This window comes from Lupinus angustifolius, chromosome LG08 (assembly GCF_001865875.1).
Source record: "Lupinus angustifolius cultivar Tanjil chromosome LG08, LupAngTanjil_v1.0, whole genome shotgun sequence".
In the NCBI taxonomy this organism is placed as follows: Eukaryota; Viridiplantae; Streptophyta; class Magnoliopsida; order Fabales; family Fabaceae; genus Lupinus; species Lupinus angustifolius.
In genome coordinates, this window is record NC_032016.1 from 25334894 (window position 1) to 25354930 (window position 20037).

Genomic DNA, 20037 nt, shown 5'->3' on the forward strand with positions numbered 1-20037 from the left:
CTCTCATTTCCACCAACTATACACTGACACGCGTCACGCCTTACGGGGTAACTTACGCTGTGTTGTAGACAATACTTTCATTCTACCATGCACAACCCTATTATGCAAAATAACTTATTACATATTATACAATGCAAAATACTATATGTTTGTGAAGTTAAAGAATATCATACCTTAAATGCAACCTTACATGTCTGTTATGAAATCAATCTTATGCTTGATTTCGATTAGGAACCTTGAACCAAGGTTGAAGACATTAGAATATACTCTGAATCCTAGATTGTCCACCATTGAAAGTGGATACTAGATACTAGTGAACTATTATCATACAAGGAAGGTCTTTTCTTGATTTCTCTGGATCAAAGTGATGACCCATGTGGCCTTCTTTTACAATTCTCATACAAATTCCATTCATCGAATCAATCCAACTGCATTTTCCATCTAATGAAACAAAAAGATGACAATGAAGCTGAAGTTGTAGGTATAGTTATCTATGACTTACAAACTTTTATGACACAAACTTTTATGACAATGAAGCTGAAGCATATGGGTGAGGATAGTATTTATACTCTTCACAAACTTTTATGACATCATATTCATTCACTTCCTATCACTTTTTATTATTCCTAACTTGTGAGTTTGTAGATTGCTAGGTTTGTTTTGCAGTGGTTATGTTCATATAAGTAGAAAATGTATGTAATAGTGTTGGGTGGAAGAAACAAATATACTTTCATCAAACTAGAATAGTAACTAGTAAGTTATGCAGGAAACTCAACACTTGTTCAATATATATTCCTACCTTTTGAGCTTAGATAAATTATGTCTGAGAAACAACATACATATATATATATATATATATGATTCATAGCAATGTAAATGAATTACCTATTAATGTGGATGCTTTACCTATGCTTCAACTATCTAACTCGAAATTCTAATGTGTAAATGTGTCATGCTGTCAACCAATGATTTTATATATTTTTCTAATAAAGCATAAGGGATAGAGAAACAAATCCTCACATTAAATGTATTTATTCAACCTCAGCAACCGTTTACACTTTAGAAGATGATAATCCTTTATAGTCTACTATTTGCCCATGACAAATATATTCATTTATGCCTATCCACAAAAATAATAGTAATAATTACCAATAAAAATATTTTATAGGTAAAGGTGAGTATCATAATACATGTGTATATTCATAAACTTTTATTTAAATATTATATACTTATTATTTATATACTTATTTATGATTTAAATGTTATATATTATACATATTTATTATTTTAATATTATCTATTATATATTTTATTATTACTTTAGTAATTTCATTGCTAGTTTAACATGTATGTAATCAGTATTTATTATATATTAATTATTACAAATACATAAATATTTATTTAAATTTAAAAACTCATCAAATATTCATTTATATATATTATCTGTATAAATATCCGTAAATAGTGTATATAAGTACAATTGGCGAATATCCTGCCAACCAAAGACTATTGGTAGGAAATGTGAGAGAAAAATTTAATTCTTTGTATACATATTTTTTCTTTAAAGAATTATAAGATGCTCCACTTGTTTTAATAGATTTTTTGGATCTAAATAATGTAAACATCTTTCTTTTTTTTGCTGAAATTTTATTATATCATATAAGAAAATAATAGATATAAGATAATTTGTAAAATAATTATTGGTACATTTGAAGTTATCTGTAGAAGAATATATTGATGGTTGAGTTGATACTTGATACCTTAAGAAGGAGTGATACTCCTCTCATTACTTGAGAGCGGACAAATATGTTCTTTAGTGTATTTTTAAGGACAAAAATATAATAAAAATTAAAATAAAGGAATAAAAATGTTATTATTTTTTAATTTTTTCATATATTTTTTACTAACTGTTATCTCCAATAATAGAGAGGAGTTTGACTCTTTTAATAAGACCTCACTCGATCACTTGTTTCTTTTTCAGGGTAAGAATATTGGAACAGTCAAATGAGTCCATGCAACATCGAACTCATCGACTTTAAACTTCAAAGAAAGCGACAGAACCATTATTTCTCTCTCTTCTTCAATACAAAGGTAACAACTTCATTCTACTAACTCATTTACTCCACTTCACTTTTGGCATATATATCACCCAATTTGGAAACTAGGAAATTTTGATAAAACCCAACATTTTTTTATTGGTTCTTAGAAAACAAAGAAGAAGAAGGAACTAGTCCCAATTCAATATACTCAATAACTCCTATATTAACAACAAGACTAGTCCCAATTCAATGACCCTCTCTAAATATGGCATTACCATTGCTTCTAAATATTTTATATTTTACATTTTGTGCTTCTCTCTTCTTAATTATTTTCATCCTTAGAAAAATAATCCATTGGTGGTAAAGGCAAAAGAGGATATGGACTGTGCAGACCAAATCCTAATAGCAAAAGGGTATTTACCATTTTCAAATTTGAGACTAATAAAGGGAAAATGGAGATTAGGGAAATGAACCTTATCCCCAACCTTATACTTATAGTCCCAAAAAATAAATAACTAAGTATTCATAATAATGGCCACTGTCCTTCCCCAAATTGGGTAGTGGCTAATACTAAAAGTAGGTGCAACCCTATAAAATCTCAAACAGAAAAGGAATAAGCATCCTTTAGTCAAATTAAAAAAAAGGCATATTTCATTCAGATTCTTAACATTTTCACATATTAATTTATTTTCTCCCTTTGTAACATCATATCTTATAATCTACGAAAAAAAGTATGCACCAAATAATAATGTTATATATGTTTATCTATCATTAACTATTTTCATGAAAAATAATAATACAAATGAAAGGTTGATGATGAGATAGCGCATAAATATTACAATCATAATCTTACCATTTATTATCATAATTTAAAAAAACACATGTTAAATGTTGCACTTTTTTAAAGGATGCATTTGGTTCAAATTCGAAAATATTTTGATGGTTATTGTGAAACATGTTGAATTGAAACCTGTAGAATGGAAACCAATAGTGTAAGAATAAAATGATGTTATTATTATTATTATTCCTTAGTAGAATTTTCAATTTTGACAAAAAATATATTAGGTCGACCTGATATAAAGAAAAAGTGGTGGGACCAAGAAGTCTAAAAGTGGGAAATAGAAGAGAGTCATGCACAATTCTAAATTCATACATAACTCAAACAGAGCCATGCAAACTAAACTTGCCTTTTCCATCCACAACTCTAATTTCTCTCTCTCTCTCTCTCTCTCTCTCTCTCTCTGTTGCCTTTTTATCTTCTCAGCTATATTTACTATTTAGTACAAACCCTCTTTCCTAAAATCCTCTAAAAACACCAAAAGGGTGGGTGGTGCCTGTACATTACAGTTTATAATAAGAAAGGAACCACCTTTTTACCTTCACGGCTCTCAGAATTGAAAAAGAGAGAGAGAGAGAGAGAGAAATGGGTAGAGGGAAGATTGAGATAAAAAAGATTGAGAATGCTAATAGCAGACAAGTTACATTCTCTAAAAGGAGAGCTGGGTTGTTGAAGAAGGCTCAGGAACTTGCTATTCTATGTGATGCTGAGGTTGCTGTTATCATTTTCTCTAATACTGGCAAACTCTTTGAGTTTTCAAGTTCTGGGTATGTTTCTCTTTTTTCTTATATCCTTGCATGTCACTTTTCATTCTCTATATTTATTTATTCACCTATTCTTTCATTTTCTTAACTCTCTTTATTGTTGCATGTAAATTTCCTCCTTCTTTTGTCTTGAAAGAAAAAATCATGAACCATTATCTCATTCACTACAATTACGATATTCCCTAGAAGTCACAATTTTACAACTATGTCTTATTTTATTCAATTTAATTTTACCTGGTCATCTTCATGTACAAGTTGTGTATGTTGCCTATGGTGTATTTCTATTTTTATTTTTTTCATGTACAAGTTGTGAATTTGCAAAGTTATTTTATATAATTATGAAATCTGTGATTTACATTGAAGCCACTATTCAATAATCAATACAATACCCTTTATTTAATAACAAAATTGAAACTACTCAGTTTATCCAAACAAGTTTTTTTACAATTTTTAATGTTCCTTTCCTTAATGTGTGCTTCAAAGCAATTGAGTGAGCTTGAAACATGGAAAGGAACATTATGCCTCATTTCCTACTATCTAAACTTATTTTTCATTCTTACAATTTCTTTCTACAGCATGAAGCGAACTCTTTCGAGATACAATGAATGCATTGATTCTTCAGATGCAGCAGTAGTGGAGTATAGAAAAGAGGTTCAATGTTATGCTCCTTTAGTCGGATAACATTACTCAAAGTTTCAGTTTTCAGTACATGACTACACTATGTTCATTGATTGTATTAATTGCAATTTGCTTGTCTAAATCATCGTTGTTCTAGTGCTTCTGCTATTAGGTACTTATCATTCCTTCTTAATATTCATTGTTGGATTGTTATGTCTAATAACAAGTTTTTACTTAAGAAGGAGGAGTCTAAGATGGTGGAGATGCTTAAGGATGAGATCGCAAATCTAGAAGCAAAACAATTGTATGTGTCCTTTTAATCTGTTACATTTATGCTGATAATGTCATTGTCTTCTTCTATCAATCTTTTTTCCAGAATGCTATTTTAGAACAAATGTTTTTTGTACGAAAACCGACAAATAATGCCATAACAATCAAAACACATTGCAAAAGCATTGATTTCATCACTCATAGTTCCTTTCATTCTAAATTCATTCTTACAATTAAGCATTTTCCTGTTTTTTTTGTATCAAGCATTACCTCTTATGAATACTTTAATTGATGATTATAGACGGCTTTTGGGTAAGGACTTGACAGGATTGAACACAAAGGAACTGCAACTTTTGGAGCATCAACTTAACGAAAGTTTATTGGCTGTCAAGGAGAGGAAGGTGCTTCACATTTTATTTTATCTTCCTCCACATTCTTTACCTTTTCCCATCAATATATTATGATTTGACTTGTTGTTGCCCTTAGTAACACACCACTCTTCTGAGCCTTAAGAATGTTTCTTTCAGGATGAATTGCTTATGCAACAACTGGAGCAGTCTAGAGTACAGGTATTTGTTGTGATTTTGTGTGGATTTTGGCTTCAGAAATCATGTTCCTTGCAATGGTTTGGTGTTAACTCCTGAAAGAAAATCCATTCCTTTTCTTTCTGGATACGTGTGTACATTTTAGTGAATAATTGAGTCATTGTGTTTGTTTCATCGATATAAACACAAGTTCCCGTAAGGGTCCACTATGTCAAAAGCGAGAGAAACCCCATCCCCCTCTTTCCTATTTTAAATATCCGTGTCTGGTGACGTAAAAAAAAGAGAGCCTCCATCAGCTTGTTACAATTTCAACCTAGGATACTAGACTCGTGGTCTTACTCGATCACCGAGAAACAATTCAAGACTTTCATCTCTAAATTTTACTTCGGCACGACTCACTTCTTTTTGGGTATGAAGTGGTGTCGACCCAAACTACCCAACAAGAATTGTCTATCCTTGAGAAAGAGGTTATCCCGCTCACCTTTCAACACGACTACCTTTTTATGGCTCCACTAAAGTATCTAGCCTTGTGTGATGGGCGTTGGAACAAATTCACCACTGTGTTGCTGATAAGGATTAAGGAAGGAAAACTTGGCATTTTCTACATTGAGTGATGATGTGTTGCAACAATAATAAAGTCATGTATATTTATTAGTTGCTGATCTAAAAGTGGATGGTAATCTTTACTTTGTCTATATTATTTTCTGTTTCGCTTATAGGAAACATTTTCTGAAATCTCGACTAAGTCAAGAAGAAACATTTAATCTTTCATATTAGTAAAACTATGCTAGATGAGCATGTCAACTTCGATAACATTGATATCCACGTATTTTGCTATAGGACAAGATTGGACTCATTAAAATGTCAAAGAAATAGATCACAGTGACTATAAATTTAATAATTTACAAAATTGAAATTTGTCAGTTTTGATGATTGAGAATATATTTTGCATTTGTCTTCGGAAAAGGGAAATGTCTTTGTTATAATTGTTTGATTTATTCTTTCCAGGAACAAAGGGCTCTGTTGGAGAATGAAACTTTGCGAAGACAGGCAAGTGTTATTTTTCTTAGTGTTGCTGATGTTCCAGCATTTATATCACATCACTCATAACTTCTGTTTTTGCCTATTATGTACTTCAGGTCGAGGAGCTTCGATGTCTGTTTCCATTGACAGAACGTGTAGTACCATCTTTCCTTCCCTATCGCAAGATGGAAAGGAAGAATGCCTTGGTAGATAATGGTGTTAAATGTCACAACCTAGTCAGTAACTGCGCAAATGAGAAAGGATATTCAGACACCACATTGCATTTAGGGTATTGTGCTTCTATTTCCAAACTTACAACTAAACTGCATAAGAATGTTGCTACTACCCTATTATTTTGCTGCTTGTGAGTTTCATTCGTTCGTTGATTGTCGTGGAAAGATACGTACTTCCTTATGAATTTGGGTTAAAGATGGCCTCAAGCTGGACTTAATCAACACTATTCAAATACTGATGTAGGTTATGATGTTGCATTAGTCAGAACTTCACTTGAAGTTATTCGAGTTTTCTTGTATAGGATTTTCCAATCTTAAAAAACCTCTTCCAACATTTGTTAAATGGAGTAAGATACATGGCAAGATTTGAATAATCTTACTCCTCTACCAAATTTTGTATAGTCTCATTCTGCTACTACTTGTTTTGTAGGTTGCCAAATGATGTTCATCAAAAGAGGAAGGCACCTGAAAAAGAAACAATTTCTAATGATTCAGGGAGTGAAATGGCTTTACTCTGATCCAGTTTTGACTTCCTAGTTGAGACTAATTTAGAGCAGTTGTAGTTGTGCACCCTTTCAGTTTAGATTCACAGAGGAGAAGTAGGATCCAAGGTATTTGACTAGCACTAGCTGAAGATTTATCTGTTTTACCAAATTTTGGTGTAATGGGAAGGGGAAAGTCTAACATTATGAACTTTATGTTTAGTTATTATTATGGAAAACATGCTTAGGATTATTTTAGTGTTGCACACTCATCTTGATTTATGTTTTCCCATCATTTACACTCAGGAATCTTGTTGTACTCACCTAAACTATCATTGAAGGATGAATAACAAAATTTAGAAATTGAAACTCAAGGTTGACAGATAGAATCAATTCTAGACTTCTATTGTCATTGTATTTTGGTGTCAAAGTCGCTATCAGATTAATATCAAAATGGAAGGTTAATAATAACTAACAATAAAGATGGTGGTAGTAATGTTGAGTTTGGAAGGGAGTTCAATTAAAAAGTTTATATATCATTTGGCATCAATGTATGATTTGTATATTAATTTCACCAATAATCTCTGCAAGAACATACACCCTCTTTAAATCTGTGAAATCGTGCTCGATCCCGCACAATAATCTCCCTATTGTAAATCTTTGATATAATTTTCATCACAGCATGACAATCCACACATATCCTAAGGTTCTTTATAACTTGAATTGGTGCCCCCTCAACTGTACTAATTAAACCATATGCTACCGCCAACTTCTCACTGTGATAATTCAAAACATTCTCCTTGTCCTCCTCTCCTATATCATGCAACACAAGGTTAGTGTCAGCTATGTATCCATAGGCTTTAGTCCTAAACTTGATCTCATCCAGCTTTGCATAAATCTCTTTGGAATTTGGGTGACTCTGATCACCATTCACAAACTTGTGTATCCTGCCCTCTATTTCTGTGTAACTAAATCCTGGCACCTTCCTCACATCCCTACTTTTCATGGCCTCCCTAACCCTCCCCACATCGTGCCACCTCTGTTGAGCGGCATAAACATTCGATAACAAGACAAAATCCCCACAGCTGTTAGAACCCATCTCAGCCAGCTTCTTCGAAGCTATCTCAGCCATTTCCACGTCCCTATAAGTCTTGCTAGCCCCAAGCAAAGTCTGCCAAAGCACCACATCAGGCAACAAAGGCATGGAGTTTATGAGATCATAAGCCTCTTTGAGCCTTCCTGCTCGACCCAATAAATCAACCACACTCCCATAATGCTTAATATTAGGTTTCACCCCATACTCGATCATTGAATCAAACAACCTAACCCCTTCTTCCACCAACCCGGCATGGTTGCATGCACATAACGCAGCAAGATATGACACTGCATCTGGATGCACTCCATCTAGAACCATCTTATCCAAAAGCTCAAGCGCCTTATATCCATCACCAATCATCGCAAAAGCCATGATCATTGTATTCCATGTGATAAGATTTTTCCTACACTTCATTTCACCAAACACCGAATAAGCTTTATCAACAAACCCACATTTCGCATACATATCAATAATCGAGTTACATACAATCACATTCATGTCTAGCTTCTCGTCCACTATATAACCATGAACAACCTCGCCCTGTTTCAAAGCACCCAATTGCGAACAAGCCGAGAGCGCACCAAGAACTGTCACGTCATTAGGCTTCCACCCCTCTTCCTTCATCCTTTTAAACAACGACAACGCTTCACCGGGTCGACTCCCTTGTGCCAACCCAGAAATCATAGCATTCCATGATGCGATATCTCGTTTACCCATTTCATCAAACACCTTGTGTGCAGCATGGAGATAACCAGTTTTTGCATAGACATCAAGCAAAGTGGTAAGCAAGAGTAAATCAGCTGCAAACCCAAAACGCAAAAGGTGAGAATGTATCTGTGTGGCTTCAGAAAAAGCCAATGCACGAGCACAAGCCTTGAGCGAGAAGGAACAAGTCAAAGCATCAACCTTTTGTGGGCTGCGTGTGATTGAACGATAGCATGAGATAGCAGTGGTGGGGTTGGGACTTTGAGCGAGACCTCGAAGAATGGCGTTCCAGTCGTTGGTGGAGGGTGATTGGATACGGCGGAAGATAAGGACGGCGAAGGAAAGTGCACCGGCGGTGGGGGAGAGAGCGCAGAGTTGGAGGAGTTTGGTGCGGGAAGAAGGGCATAATTGGAATTGAGCAGTGGTGATGAGATGAGCATGAAGTTGCTTCAGTTGAATAAGAGAGTTACATTTGTGGAAGAGTGATGAATCAAGCTCAATCAGAGAACCCATTCCATCAACTAACACCAACAAATAAAAGAAGATACTACTATGCTAACTTTATTAAATGAATGAACCCACTAAATATAAATATGTTTATGAATGTAAAGTTTTACACTATCAACGTATCATTCACATTCATCGTTAATTTGTTTTACTTTTTGTTTGAGAGTCGTAGTCGGTGTATAGATATTAAATCGAAAATATAAATGGTTGAAAAGTTAGAAGTAGGGTAATAAAGTAATAATGTGTGTAATATATAGGACATCCATATATACATAATACATACCCTATCTATTTGGATAGATATCTTGAACCCTCTTTTCTGTTCTTCTCTCCTTCCATGGCTATGGCTACTCTCACTCCTCCGATGCTTTCTTCTTCTCACGTTTCTTCTTCCTCTCTCTCTCTCCGCTCTTCCATTTCTCTCTTCCCTTTCATTTCCACAAAGCCACCCAACTGGCCCCATCTCAACTTCACCAGGTATGTCGTTTCTGCAGAGGTTGAAACAGTTGAAGAAGAAGATGAAGAAGGAGTTGTTGATGATGTCTCCAACGACACTCTCATCATCACCACTAAGCCTAAGAAAGGGAAAGCTGCTTTGCCTCTCAAGAGGGACAGGGTGGGTATCTATCTATCTATCTATCTATCTATCTTCCTAACCTCTCAAGCACGGATACGTTCAACACCCTTCATGTGTCCGTGTCCGACACGGATACTCTTGGATTCGTGAAGGATACCTATAGGATACATTTTCAGATATGTTTTATCAATTTTATGAATTATTCTGCTATATTGTCTAGTGTTAGTACATGAAATTTTAGATGACAATGATTTACAATTTTCATTATATTTTCTATTTTAAATATTTTGATTTACACTTATAATTTTGTCATATTTTATATATTTTTACTATTTTATACGCCTATATCTGAACGTATCGTATGCTATATTTTAGAAATATATGTGTCGACGTATCACATACGTATTGTACCTGACACATGTATTTGTGCTTCATAGTTCCTAACTCTCTCTTTAATGGTTCTTTATTTCAATGTCTCTCACCAGCTGAGGTCCAAGAGATTCTTGGAAATTCAAAACATGAGGGAGCATAAGAAAGAGTATGACTTGAACACAGCAATATCATTGGTTAAAGAAACAGCTAAAACCAAATTTGTAGAGACAGTGGAAGCACATTTCCGCCTCAACATTGATCCTAAATATAATGATCAACAGTTAAGAGCTACCGTTAGTCTCCCTAAGGGAACTGGAAAGCCTGTTAAAGTCGCAGTTCTTACTCAAGGTGAAAGATTCGATGAAGCCACAAATGCAGGAGCTGATTTGGTCGGAGGAGAAGACCTCATAGAACAGATCAAAGGAGGCTTCATGGAATTTGATAAATTAATTGCTTCTCCTGATATGATGCCTAAGGTCTTAAATTTATCTTCTTTTACTTGCTCTTTAGATTTTATTATCCAATTCAAACCTTAACTAAATGGTGTATCTCAGTAAGTGATACAAAAAGTTGGTAACTGGCTGAATTATCTCCTAATGTGGATTAGAAATCACCTTTTAAGTGGTTGGTATGTCTAATTCTGATTATTTTAGAGACTACTCTGTTCATTGTCGTCCCTTCAATACATTTGCAGTTAATGCATGTTTAATCTGTGCTAGCATAGCATGTCACAGTTGATTTTCTTCATGTGCTAAAATGCTAATCATCTTTCGTAAGTGAATATTAAAATTAGATGGCATCGTATGGGATGCTACCCATGTGTTCCTGCCTGACATTCTAAAAAGATTTTGATAAGATGCATTTGTCCTCTCTAAATTCCCTTTTAAATAAACTAACAAACCGATGTGTATGTCAATTGTGGCATGCTAGGTGCTTTAGTACACGTATAAGGTACTATGGTTAGGCCTTTAGATATATTGTCCTGGTAGTATGTAATTACAAAGAGTTCAGTAATTCAATGAAGTTTTTTTGGATTGATATTTATGACGGAAACTTGCTTAACTGTCATTGTTGGTTGTATCAGGTTGCTAGCCTAGGTAAGATTCTGGGGCCAAGAGGACTGATGCCAAATCCAAAAGCGGGCACTGTAACTCCTAATATTCCTCAGGTGTGTTGTCCACTTCTATTGTGTATCTTTTCTTTTCAAGTTCACTTGCAAAGGAGTGTTTGCGCTGTTTGTATAGTGTAGTTATATAGAACCTGGAGTTTTAATTAGTAGATATCGAGTTTATCTTTTTTCTTGAAAAATATATAAAACATGATTCTAACATTTAGGCAAGGGGGAATAGATGAAAAAATTTAACAGCATTGATTTGTTTTGCTTGTGACAATGTTGCAAGTCTTTCAATTCAGAAATATTCTACTTAGTTTAACCAGGAATCTTTCAAATTCACCTGTTCAGGCTATAGCAGAATTCAAACAGGGAAAAGTTGAATTCAGAGCAGATAAAACTGGAATTGTGCACTTACCTTTTGGAAAAGCTGATTTTCCGGAAGAGGATCTTCTTGTAAACTTGGTTGCTGCAATAGTATGTTCATCTCTAACCTTCCTTTTTAATCTTATTGCATAGAATGATCAAGTATGTAAACAGTTTAATTGAATATCCTAATTCCACAGAGATCAGTAGAGACAAACAAACCATCAGGCGCGAAAGGTGTCTACTGGAAAAGCGCTCACATATGCTCAGCAATGGGGCCTTCGATTCGGTTAAACATCAGGGAGATGCTTGATTACAAACTTCCATCAGAATAGAACACATGTAAATGCAATGCTTGTTTTGATTTAGTCAGCTTTCTGGGTGCCATTGTCTGATCTTGCCAAAAATTTAGTCGAAGATGTTTCCGAAGTCCCATACAGGGATGAATGAGTGATATACTTTGGTGGTTAAAAGTTATATATCTTTGTTAAATAGCTGCACCTAAAATATGCACACTGCATAGTCTTTGACTCCAGCCAGAGGATTTTATTTACCTTGTACCACTTTGTAACTAACACCTGAGTTTTAATTACATTTTCTTTCCTGGTAACAAATTTTGACTTTTACATTTGATGATTTGAGTTCTGCACATATTTTTAAACTGTAACAGCTTTTTTCATTGTAATTGGTATGACCTTGTAGGCCAATGTGCACTTGTCCATGGTCACATCAATGGTTTGTATTAAAAAGTAGAAGCTATTTTGGGGTGCATCTGAAACAGTAGTAACAAAGTAGTACTTTCCAAGTGCCAATACAAGTTTGGCTTTGGATCTTATAAAAATAAATACACAAACTCAAGCAAAATTTGACTTTCTTAAACACTTGAGAGAAGGAAAGATTTAGATCCTCCTGGGCACTCCCCAAAAATATGTTGATCTAGTGGTCTAAGACTCTACTAGATTCCCAGAATAACAAAAAGGTCAAGGGTTCGATTTCTAGGAGCGACAATTGTTGAGAGGGGTAACCACGAACCCCGAAAGGGATTAGTTCCTTACCCAAAAAAGGGTGTGGGAACTCTTGATAGTACAAAAAAAAACTTTGGTACATGCTCTCCTTTCACTTCTTAATAAAATGAATGAACTCTTTTATCCCCTTCTCATACTTTAATAATGTCTTATTAGATGTCCTAGTTGTATATATTGTTGCTAAACATACCCTCCATATAAAAAGATAATTAGTTTGTATTAGTTTATATTATCTAGTATTATATGATTTACATGTAGTACCATCAAGTAGCGTTTGTAGTCCAACGGTTAGGATAATTGCCTTCCAAGCAATAGACCCGGGTTCGACTCCCGGCAAACGCAGCTCTTTTTTTAACTAAATATTTATAATTAATCAACTCTAACAAGTTTACAAACTTTACAATAAAAATATTCAATTAATTTGTATTATGTGCTGAAAACCCCATATTAAATTCTCAGTGAATAGTGACTATGGAGGTAAGTATATATGTGTTTGTGTTTGTGTTTGTGGTAGAAAAGGAAGTAAAATAGCGTAGAATGTGAAAAGGACTCCACAAGAGTGAGCAGAGATTTGACAAGTCAAACTGAGATGCAAATATAGTACTAGTACTACTTCCACTACTTGAACCTTTTTTCAATGCAATCTTGTCTTTTTATATCAACACAATTTTCCTTATTCCCGAGTTTATATCCTAATTAGGAATGAAGCTTGAGACTTTAGTATCACATAATTCCTCTATTTCTATTCCTAGTGTTTTGTCTCACCTTATAGGATTACTCTATAACTTATTCACTGTTTTAGGCCACTATTAACATTACATATGTTTTGAAGAGAAAAAGGAAGTTACCCAAGTGTATTCTTATTATTTAGATATAGATTATGTAGATTAATGGGGTGTCCATTAATTAAAGATTAAAAAATATCAAAAGAAATAACTTTTGGACCTTAATGGGTACTTCAAAAGTTTACTGATTGTTTGTTTTTTCAGAGGAAGATTTGTTACAAATGCAATTAAGTTAAACAAAATATGGTATATTGTGGAGACAAATCCAAATAATATATCAGTTGGTACCTCTTTATTATTTTTGGTTCGTTACAATATAGTATAAGAGCAATTTAAACAATATCTCTGTAGAATTGTTGACGCATTTTATAACAAAAAATAATAAAAAATACATTGATTTGTATATTATTTAGATTTTTCATCACAATATACTATGTTTTATTTAACTTAATTGCATTTATCACATTTTTTTGTTTAAAATATTACACTTATTTATCATGCGAGGGTGGTCAATGTAATGAAAACATATAAAAACTATGGGAGGTTTGTGTAAGTGTAAAAAAGTGAGAGGTGATTTATATAATTTCACTAAACTCAGGGTATAAGTGTAATTAACTCACGTTATTATGCACTTTTTTATGGCACAGCATGACTCTTACTTGTTTGTGATAGAGTGTTTATTGTAGTACACCAAACAAAATGTGTAGAATATATTAGGCTTATTAAGAAGTGATAAGATCACTTAGAAATCTCTACTATATGACTTTTACTTTTTGTGCATAAATCTACTGTATAACATTTTTCGGTAAATAAGTATGTAAGCAAAGAAAAGCTTCAATTAGTTTCCTCTTAAATTATTAAAGAAGTTTGTGTGTGTGAATGAGATAGTCCATTGAGTCATTGTAAAATACCCAACCAAAACAATAAGTTGAAGGATGAAATATATAAATGTTCATATCTTCACTTGATAATTTAAACTCCATGATTGATTAGTTTTTTTGGAACAAAGTCGTTTTCAAAATTATCAAATTGAGCCAAAGGTTTAATATATAATGAAACTAACACAAATTTCTTGTTCATTTTATATAATCTTACTTTTCTTTATGTATAACAGATTAGTTTCTCCCTTATTTTTAAAAATGATAACTAGAACAAGAGGAAAGAAGGAAAATAAAAGAAAAACATAAAATACTCATGTTGGCAGTAATATACATACATTATAGTAGTACTATATTTTCAAGAAAACTTAGGGATACAAATTAATAGTGACTAAGTACTAATAATTGGAGCAAAGAAGCAACATGATACATCTTCTAAGTATATAAAACCTTCCTCTACCTTCTTTGAGAAGACCACCCACTCCTTTGCCAACCCTTCTTTTGGATACTCTAATTGACTCATCACTATTTTCTATCTTCATCACCTTCTCTATGCTTCCTCTATGCTCTTTCTCAAACATATGGTTTACTTTTTAGTGCTTTATAATATTATCATATGAAGTATATCACTTTTGGGGGAGTTTGAATGTGCAATGAAGTTGAAACATGAGGTAGAGGCAATGATTACTTGAATTACATGAAAATAGGGGAGAGAGTGGTGTCCTTATATAGGAAGGAATAGATTAAATGGCATGGTATTAGTGGGGAAGTGGATCCTCCTTCCCTTAGAGTTCTTGTCCTTGTGTCCCGACCAAATCCTTCTTTGTCAACAAATAAAAATAACACTTTAATTTTATTTTATTTTACAAAAGTAATATATTAAATACACGTGTCTAAATATAAATGATGCGGGATATGATAGGAGATACCGAGTTGGACAGAACATCCCTTCCTTATTTGTGGTTGTCTTGTGCATCTGGCTCTCCTTGGTCGCCAATGAAGAAACCAAACGTGGAGTTAATTTATTTGTGGTGCATCATATCACATGTCCCACCTATATATCTCACTCATACCTACACTTAGGGTACCAACACTTTTTCACAATCAAATAATAACAATTATAAGAGGTAGTTGAGTTCATTCTGTAAAATCATGAGATATAAAGTTTAAGTACTCAGATTTCGATCTTAATAGTTCTACCTTCTTTTTCTGTCGAAAAACACAGCCTATCAAAAATAATAATAATAATTGTCACAATAATAATGAATATTATTAGAGTCAACTCAAGTATAAAGTATTTTTGGGATCAAGCCTCCAGAGACTCTCTCTTAACCTATTTTACCCTCTACTTTTTCTCCTTGTAATATTTATTATGAGCTTTCCCTTGGCCTGAAAAAATAACAAATAATAATACTTTTAAGGAGAAATCATATATTTTATCTTTTGTATCATTTCATGTGTTAAAAGATATGTGATTGATCAAAAGATTATAATCCATTAAATTTTCAATTAACTTTATCTAGTTTTGACCGGTTACAATATTTTAATACATGAAATAATTTCACTTTAAAGGGGAGGAATAGATGGGATGACAATACATACTCACATGTGTAACAATTTAGTCTCAATCTTCATACATACTCTAGTTATCCATATATTCATATAAGTCATACTAGACATTACCCACCTAAATGTAACATGTTTTTTTGTGAGTATATTTTATTTTTAAGATTAGACAAATGATAGTTTATCCATATTGACATCCACACCATATATATATGAGCATGGTTGTAATTTTTGATGGAGGTGGGTAAGATGGTAGTATAACAAGAAGATTAACTTCAAACTTTTCTCAAATCAAAGTCTTTTAGTTTGACCAATGGCTCTGGCCAGTGGGGACATGTGAGGCAGCATAATCCAGAGGAGCCAACAGTGACCAAACATGAAAAGCTGCATCAAAGCAAAGAGGTAGTTGCCTCAAAAAAGAATTCAAAAACAAAACAATCTTTCCTTGACCCACTTTCAATTCTTTACACTTCCCAACTTCACTGTACCCACAGGAGTTTCTTCATGCAGTAACTTAGTTTTCCTTCAAATGTATGTAGTAACCATTTACGATTCTTCAAATATTCCATAACAAGTAAAATTCAAAGTCACGTGGATGGAACTGCCATATCATGTTAAGCCAAGAAAGGAAAGAAAAGAAAATGACATATCATGATGATGCAAATTTAGTGATGAACCAAAAGGACACACTGACACCATTTGTCATTACATTAGTTTTTAATTCAAAATTATAAATCCATAGCTAAGACCCATAATAAGGTCCAAATTTGAAAAAATCGACATCTTGAAACTCCATCTCTACGAAATTTTAGTTTATAAGAAAGTAATTTACAATATATCATCACTTTTCCCCATTGCCGAAAGCAGTGTAGTCTTCAAATCATTAATATCCTTGAGCAATTTCTCATTCTCCCAGTTCCTCCGCTGTATCTCAACCTCTAATGCTGCATTAGGGGCGTGGGTGATAAAAGTTACCAACTTAAAATACATCACTTTTGGCTATTCAACATCAAATAATACTCCATCATTAAGTCCAAGAATCTGTTCTGCCAAAAATGTGTGCAGCTGTATTAACTTCCTTCTACATGTGGTCCGTAGTTTGGTCAAGTGCAAGACAAGAAAATTAAGTCCTAGAGGCTAGAGGTGTATAACTAGTCTGAAAAATGGTCCCAAACAATTCACAGAGAGAGATTGTAAGATAAGTTTAAACTTAAAACTTTCTTCCCTATGTGAGTTTGACGTCAATAGTAGTATAGCAAATTCATATTACCTTTGTTTGAACTATGGAGATCTTCAAGAATTTCCTCCACAAATGCCAATACTGAATTTTTCAAAACATTACTTTTCTTCTCCAAAAGTTGGATTTCATTTTCAAGGGAGTCTTTCTCAGACAACAATATCCTCACGTCACAATTTTTTCTCTTGTCAATATCTCTCTGGAATTCTAGACATAGTGTTGTAAAATCTTCCCTGCATAGAAACATATCAACCACTCATCAAAATTAAGATGCAATGTTGCATAAGTTAATGCCACTGCCACGAAAAACTAATTATATTGTAGATTGCATAAGAAAACATGAATTCCTAATACTATTAGAATGCAAGACATATACACACACATAAAGGTAGTAGTATATGAAATTATGAATGTTCTATATTGGATGTAGCCACACATAGCAAAGAATGATAAATGATATTCAATAAGCAATAGGATAATAGAAGTTATCCTCATACTAGGTCCAAATCAAAACCTATATTCTTGCCAAAAAGGATTGTCTTCCTTTGACAGAGACAAAAGCACCCATGAAAATTAGTTCCATCCTTTGCTGGTCGAGTTTAAGTTGGATGGAAATCCCAAAACAAAATCAGATTTCAATAACTACGCCTACAAATATGAAGAAATTTTCAATACCGTTTTGTATCCATTCTATTAGTGATCTGTTCCCGCTTCATTTTAAGACAACATAGCTCCTTCTCCAAGGAGCTCACTGAGACACTGAAATCAGCTATAAATGAAAAGGAAAAAATTATATGCTGCACAAAGAGATTGAGAAGAAAAAATGAAATCGCCAAACAATAATATATCCAAACACTCAACTGCTATTGGTTAACTTAGCCTCTGCTAAAGATCCAATAAAAAATACTTTTGTGAAAGTAACTAGAATCTATGACATCAATTTCTTTCAGAATTTGTTCTAATATCCTAAAAAACTTCAGAAAAACAGAAAAAAGAGTGGAATTTTTTTATTTATGGATAAACTTATAGATTTGGTATTTAGGAAATTTCATCATAAACATGCACATATTGATGATTCTTGTGGCTTGTGAATTTGAAAGAAACATTTGACTACTAGAAATTAAATATAAAAACAATCAAAATTTATCCTACTAAGTTGGCTAAGCTAAGTTCTAGAAATTAAATACATTTTACAATTTTCCGATAGGTGTGTGCTTAAATACAGGTAGGTCATGTCAACTAATGGCTTAGTATGTTGATCTGATATCTATAAACTATGAAGAAAATGACAGAAAGGTGTGCGCTTAAATTAATTTATTGATGTATTAAAGATACACCAGTTGGTCATATTAGTCCTTGGATGATGGAAATTATTACTCTTTAGGTCTTGAATATGCACTCTACCGTTCAAATTCAAATTAGTCATGTAGATAAAATTATCTTCTGTTCATAGTTGCTAATTTGAAAAACAAAATGCACATTCAGGGGTTCAGTAAATTTTCATTATGCAGGGGAATAATATGAGCGGTCTTAAAAAAAATTCAAAGACTAATTTCACCATTTACTTCTATTGTACCATGTGATATGGCAGGTCAATAAAATAAAATTTTCCATCGATATATAATAAAGCAGAAATTAAGTTTACTTTTTAATATTTATAAAAAAAATCACCAAATCAACTTCTATGCATACTATCTGCAATATTTGCTCAAAATTTTAATTAATCTTTTCCTTCTATAACTTCAAATTTTCATCTGTTAAAGTGAGAAGCATATAATTACTTCCATCATCAAATGCTTCCAAAATCCAAAATCCCAAAGTAGCTCTAACCATAGAAAGAAATCTGAGAATTACAGAACAAAAATAATTACAGATACTTTTGGTATAGGACAGTTCCATGGAATCCAATTATTGCTGAATTAGAAATCTCAAGAATTCAGATCCTACGAAGTACCTGAGGTTCCAGTATGATATGATGATGGCGACAAGTGGCATGAATAAATTTCTATAAATTTCCGAATTGACATATCAACACCAAAATCAAGGAGTAAATATTCATTTTGATTGTAACGGTGTAGTTACTTATCACTTTAAAATAGACACTATTACATGTTTAGTGCGTGAAAATGTATCCCTTCATATACATTGAGGAATTAACGTGCTCTTTTATCTCTAACGAGCTTTACAGTGATAGGTGAGTACAATGTAAAGAATAATTGATTAGAAACATTTGATTTGATTAGATTTGATGGTAGTAGTTAGTAGTTACGAACCAGCAACGGTGACGTATCCAAGCGTCTCAAACTGCAAGGAGGCACTTGTGTGGACCAACGCAGCTTCCTTAGTTTGAAAATCCTTTTGGATCTCCTCGCATTTGACGATGCTGGATTCAATTTCTCGCGTAACCTCAATATTCGCTTCGATATCTTCGTTAACCTGATTTTTAATGTTAGTTTGTGAATGATGAAATGAAAACCTAAATTGAAAGTAAGAGGAGAAGAAGAAGAAAAAGAATGAAGACCTGGTCGAGCATTTCTTTGAGAGAAGAAATGTGACAGAGGATGGCTCCTGAATCCTCCATTCCCTATTCTCACTTTTAAACACGCTTCCCGCGCTTCATATAGGGCTCACCAAATCATTTATATTAACCACTATGTCAAAACCACCCTTTCCGCTCCAACCTCCTAATCCCGTTATTTGTTTGGTTTGTCACTGTATCCTCACACTAAAGACAATCACGTCCGAGCCGAGAACATCCACAGTTATATGTGGCCTAGCTCTCTCATAAGATTTGAATCTGATACCTTGCTTAAAGAAAAATCAAGCATGTATCACTTGAACCAACATTAATCGGTTATCCCCATTGCTTTTAGTCAAACTAATATATATATTTCTGGTTAAGCTATCTAAATTGAAACTAAATTATTATTTTTTATAAATTTTTCTATATTCAATTTTGTATAATAATTCTAGTTATAGAAAAATAATATACATATCAAC

The 20037-nt window shown here is 33.2% G+C and overlaps 4 protein-coding genes and 1 non-coding gene across 7 annotated transcripts; 3 read left to right on the forward strand and 2 right to left on the reverse strand.

The window, feature by feature from the left end:
• Window positions 3229-7186, forward strand: LOC109353309 (agamous-like MADS-box protein AGL15). Of its 2 annotated transcripts, none has more exons than XM_019595531.1 (8): window positions 3229-3644; window positions 4217-4292; window positions 4502-4563; window positions 4831-4930; window positions 5057-5098; window positions 6083-6124; window positions 6214-6386; window positions 6761-7186. In XM_019595531.1, exons 1-8 carry the CDS (start codon window positions 3463-3465, stop codon window positions 6846-6848), a joined length of 765 nt encoding a protein of 254 aa, XP_019451076.1. In that variant the 5' UTR covers window positions 3229-3462; the 3' UTR covers window positions 6849-7186. The 2 variants fall into 2 exon arrangements, with proteins under 2 accessions (XP_019451076.1, XP_019451075.1); XM_019595530.1 differs by having other exon boundaries at window positions 3230-3644; window positions 4499-4563.
• LOC109353308 (pentatricopeptide repeat-containing protein At1g34160) lies at window positions 7349-9158 on the reverse strand. The gene has a single exon (XM_019595529.1). The coding sequence runs from the start codon at window positions 9124-9126 to the stop codon at window positions 7384-7386; it is 1743 nt and encodes a 580-aa protein (XP_019451074.1). The 5' UTR covers window positions 9127-9158; the 3' UTR covers window positions 7349-7383.
• Window positions 9443-12174, forward strand: LOC109355596 (50S ribosomal protein L1, chloroplastic). Its single transcript, XM_019598830.1, has 5 exons — window positions 9443-9736; window positions 10183-10545; window positions 11154-11237; window positions 11532-11657; window positions 11747-12174. The coding sequence occupies exons 1-5, from the start codon at window positions 9458-9460 to the stop codon at window positions 11879-11881; spliced, it is 987 nt and encodes a 328-aa protein (XP_019454375.1). The 5' UTR covers window positions 9443-9457; the 3' UTR covers window positions 11882-12174.
• On the forward strand, window positions 12842-12913 carry TRNAG-UCC. The gene has a single exon. It is a non-coding gene; the product is annotated as a tRNA-Gly (tRNA).
• LOC109353781 lies at window positions 16393-19639 on the reverse strand. Of its 2 annotated transcripts, none has more exons than XM_019596144.1 (5): window positions 19559-19639; window positions 19311-19473; window positions 17713-17806; window positions 17071-17270; window positions 16393-16744 (listed from the first exon to the last, which is right to left on the reverse strand). In XM_019596144.1, exons 1-5 carry the CDS (start codon window positions 19616-19618, stop codon window positions 16629-16631), a joined length of 633 nt encoding a protein of 210 aa, XP_019451689.1. In that variant the 5' UTR covers window positions 19619-19639; the 3' UTR covers window positions 16393-16628. The 2 variants fall into 2 exon arrangements, with proteins under 2 accessions (XP_019451689.1, XP_019451690.1); XM_019596145.1 differs by having other exon boundaries at window positions 16634-16841.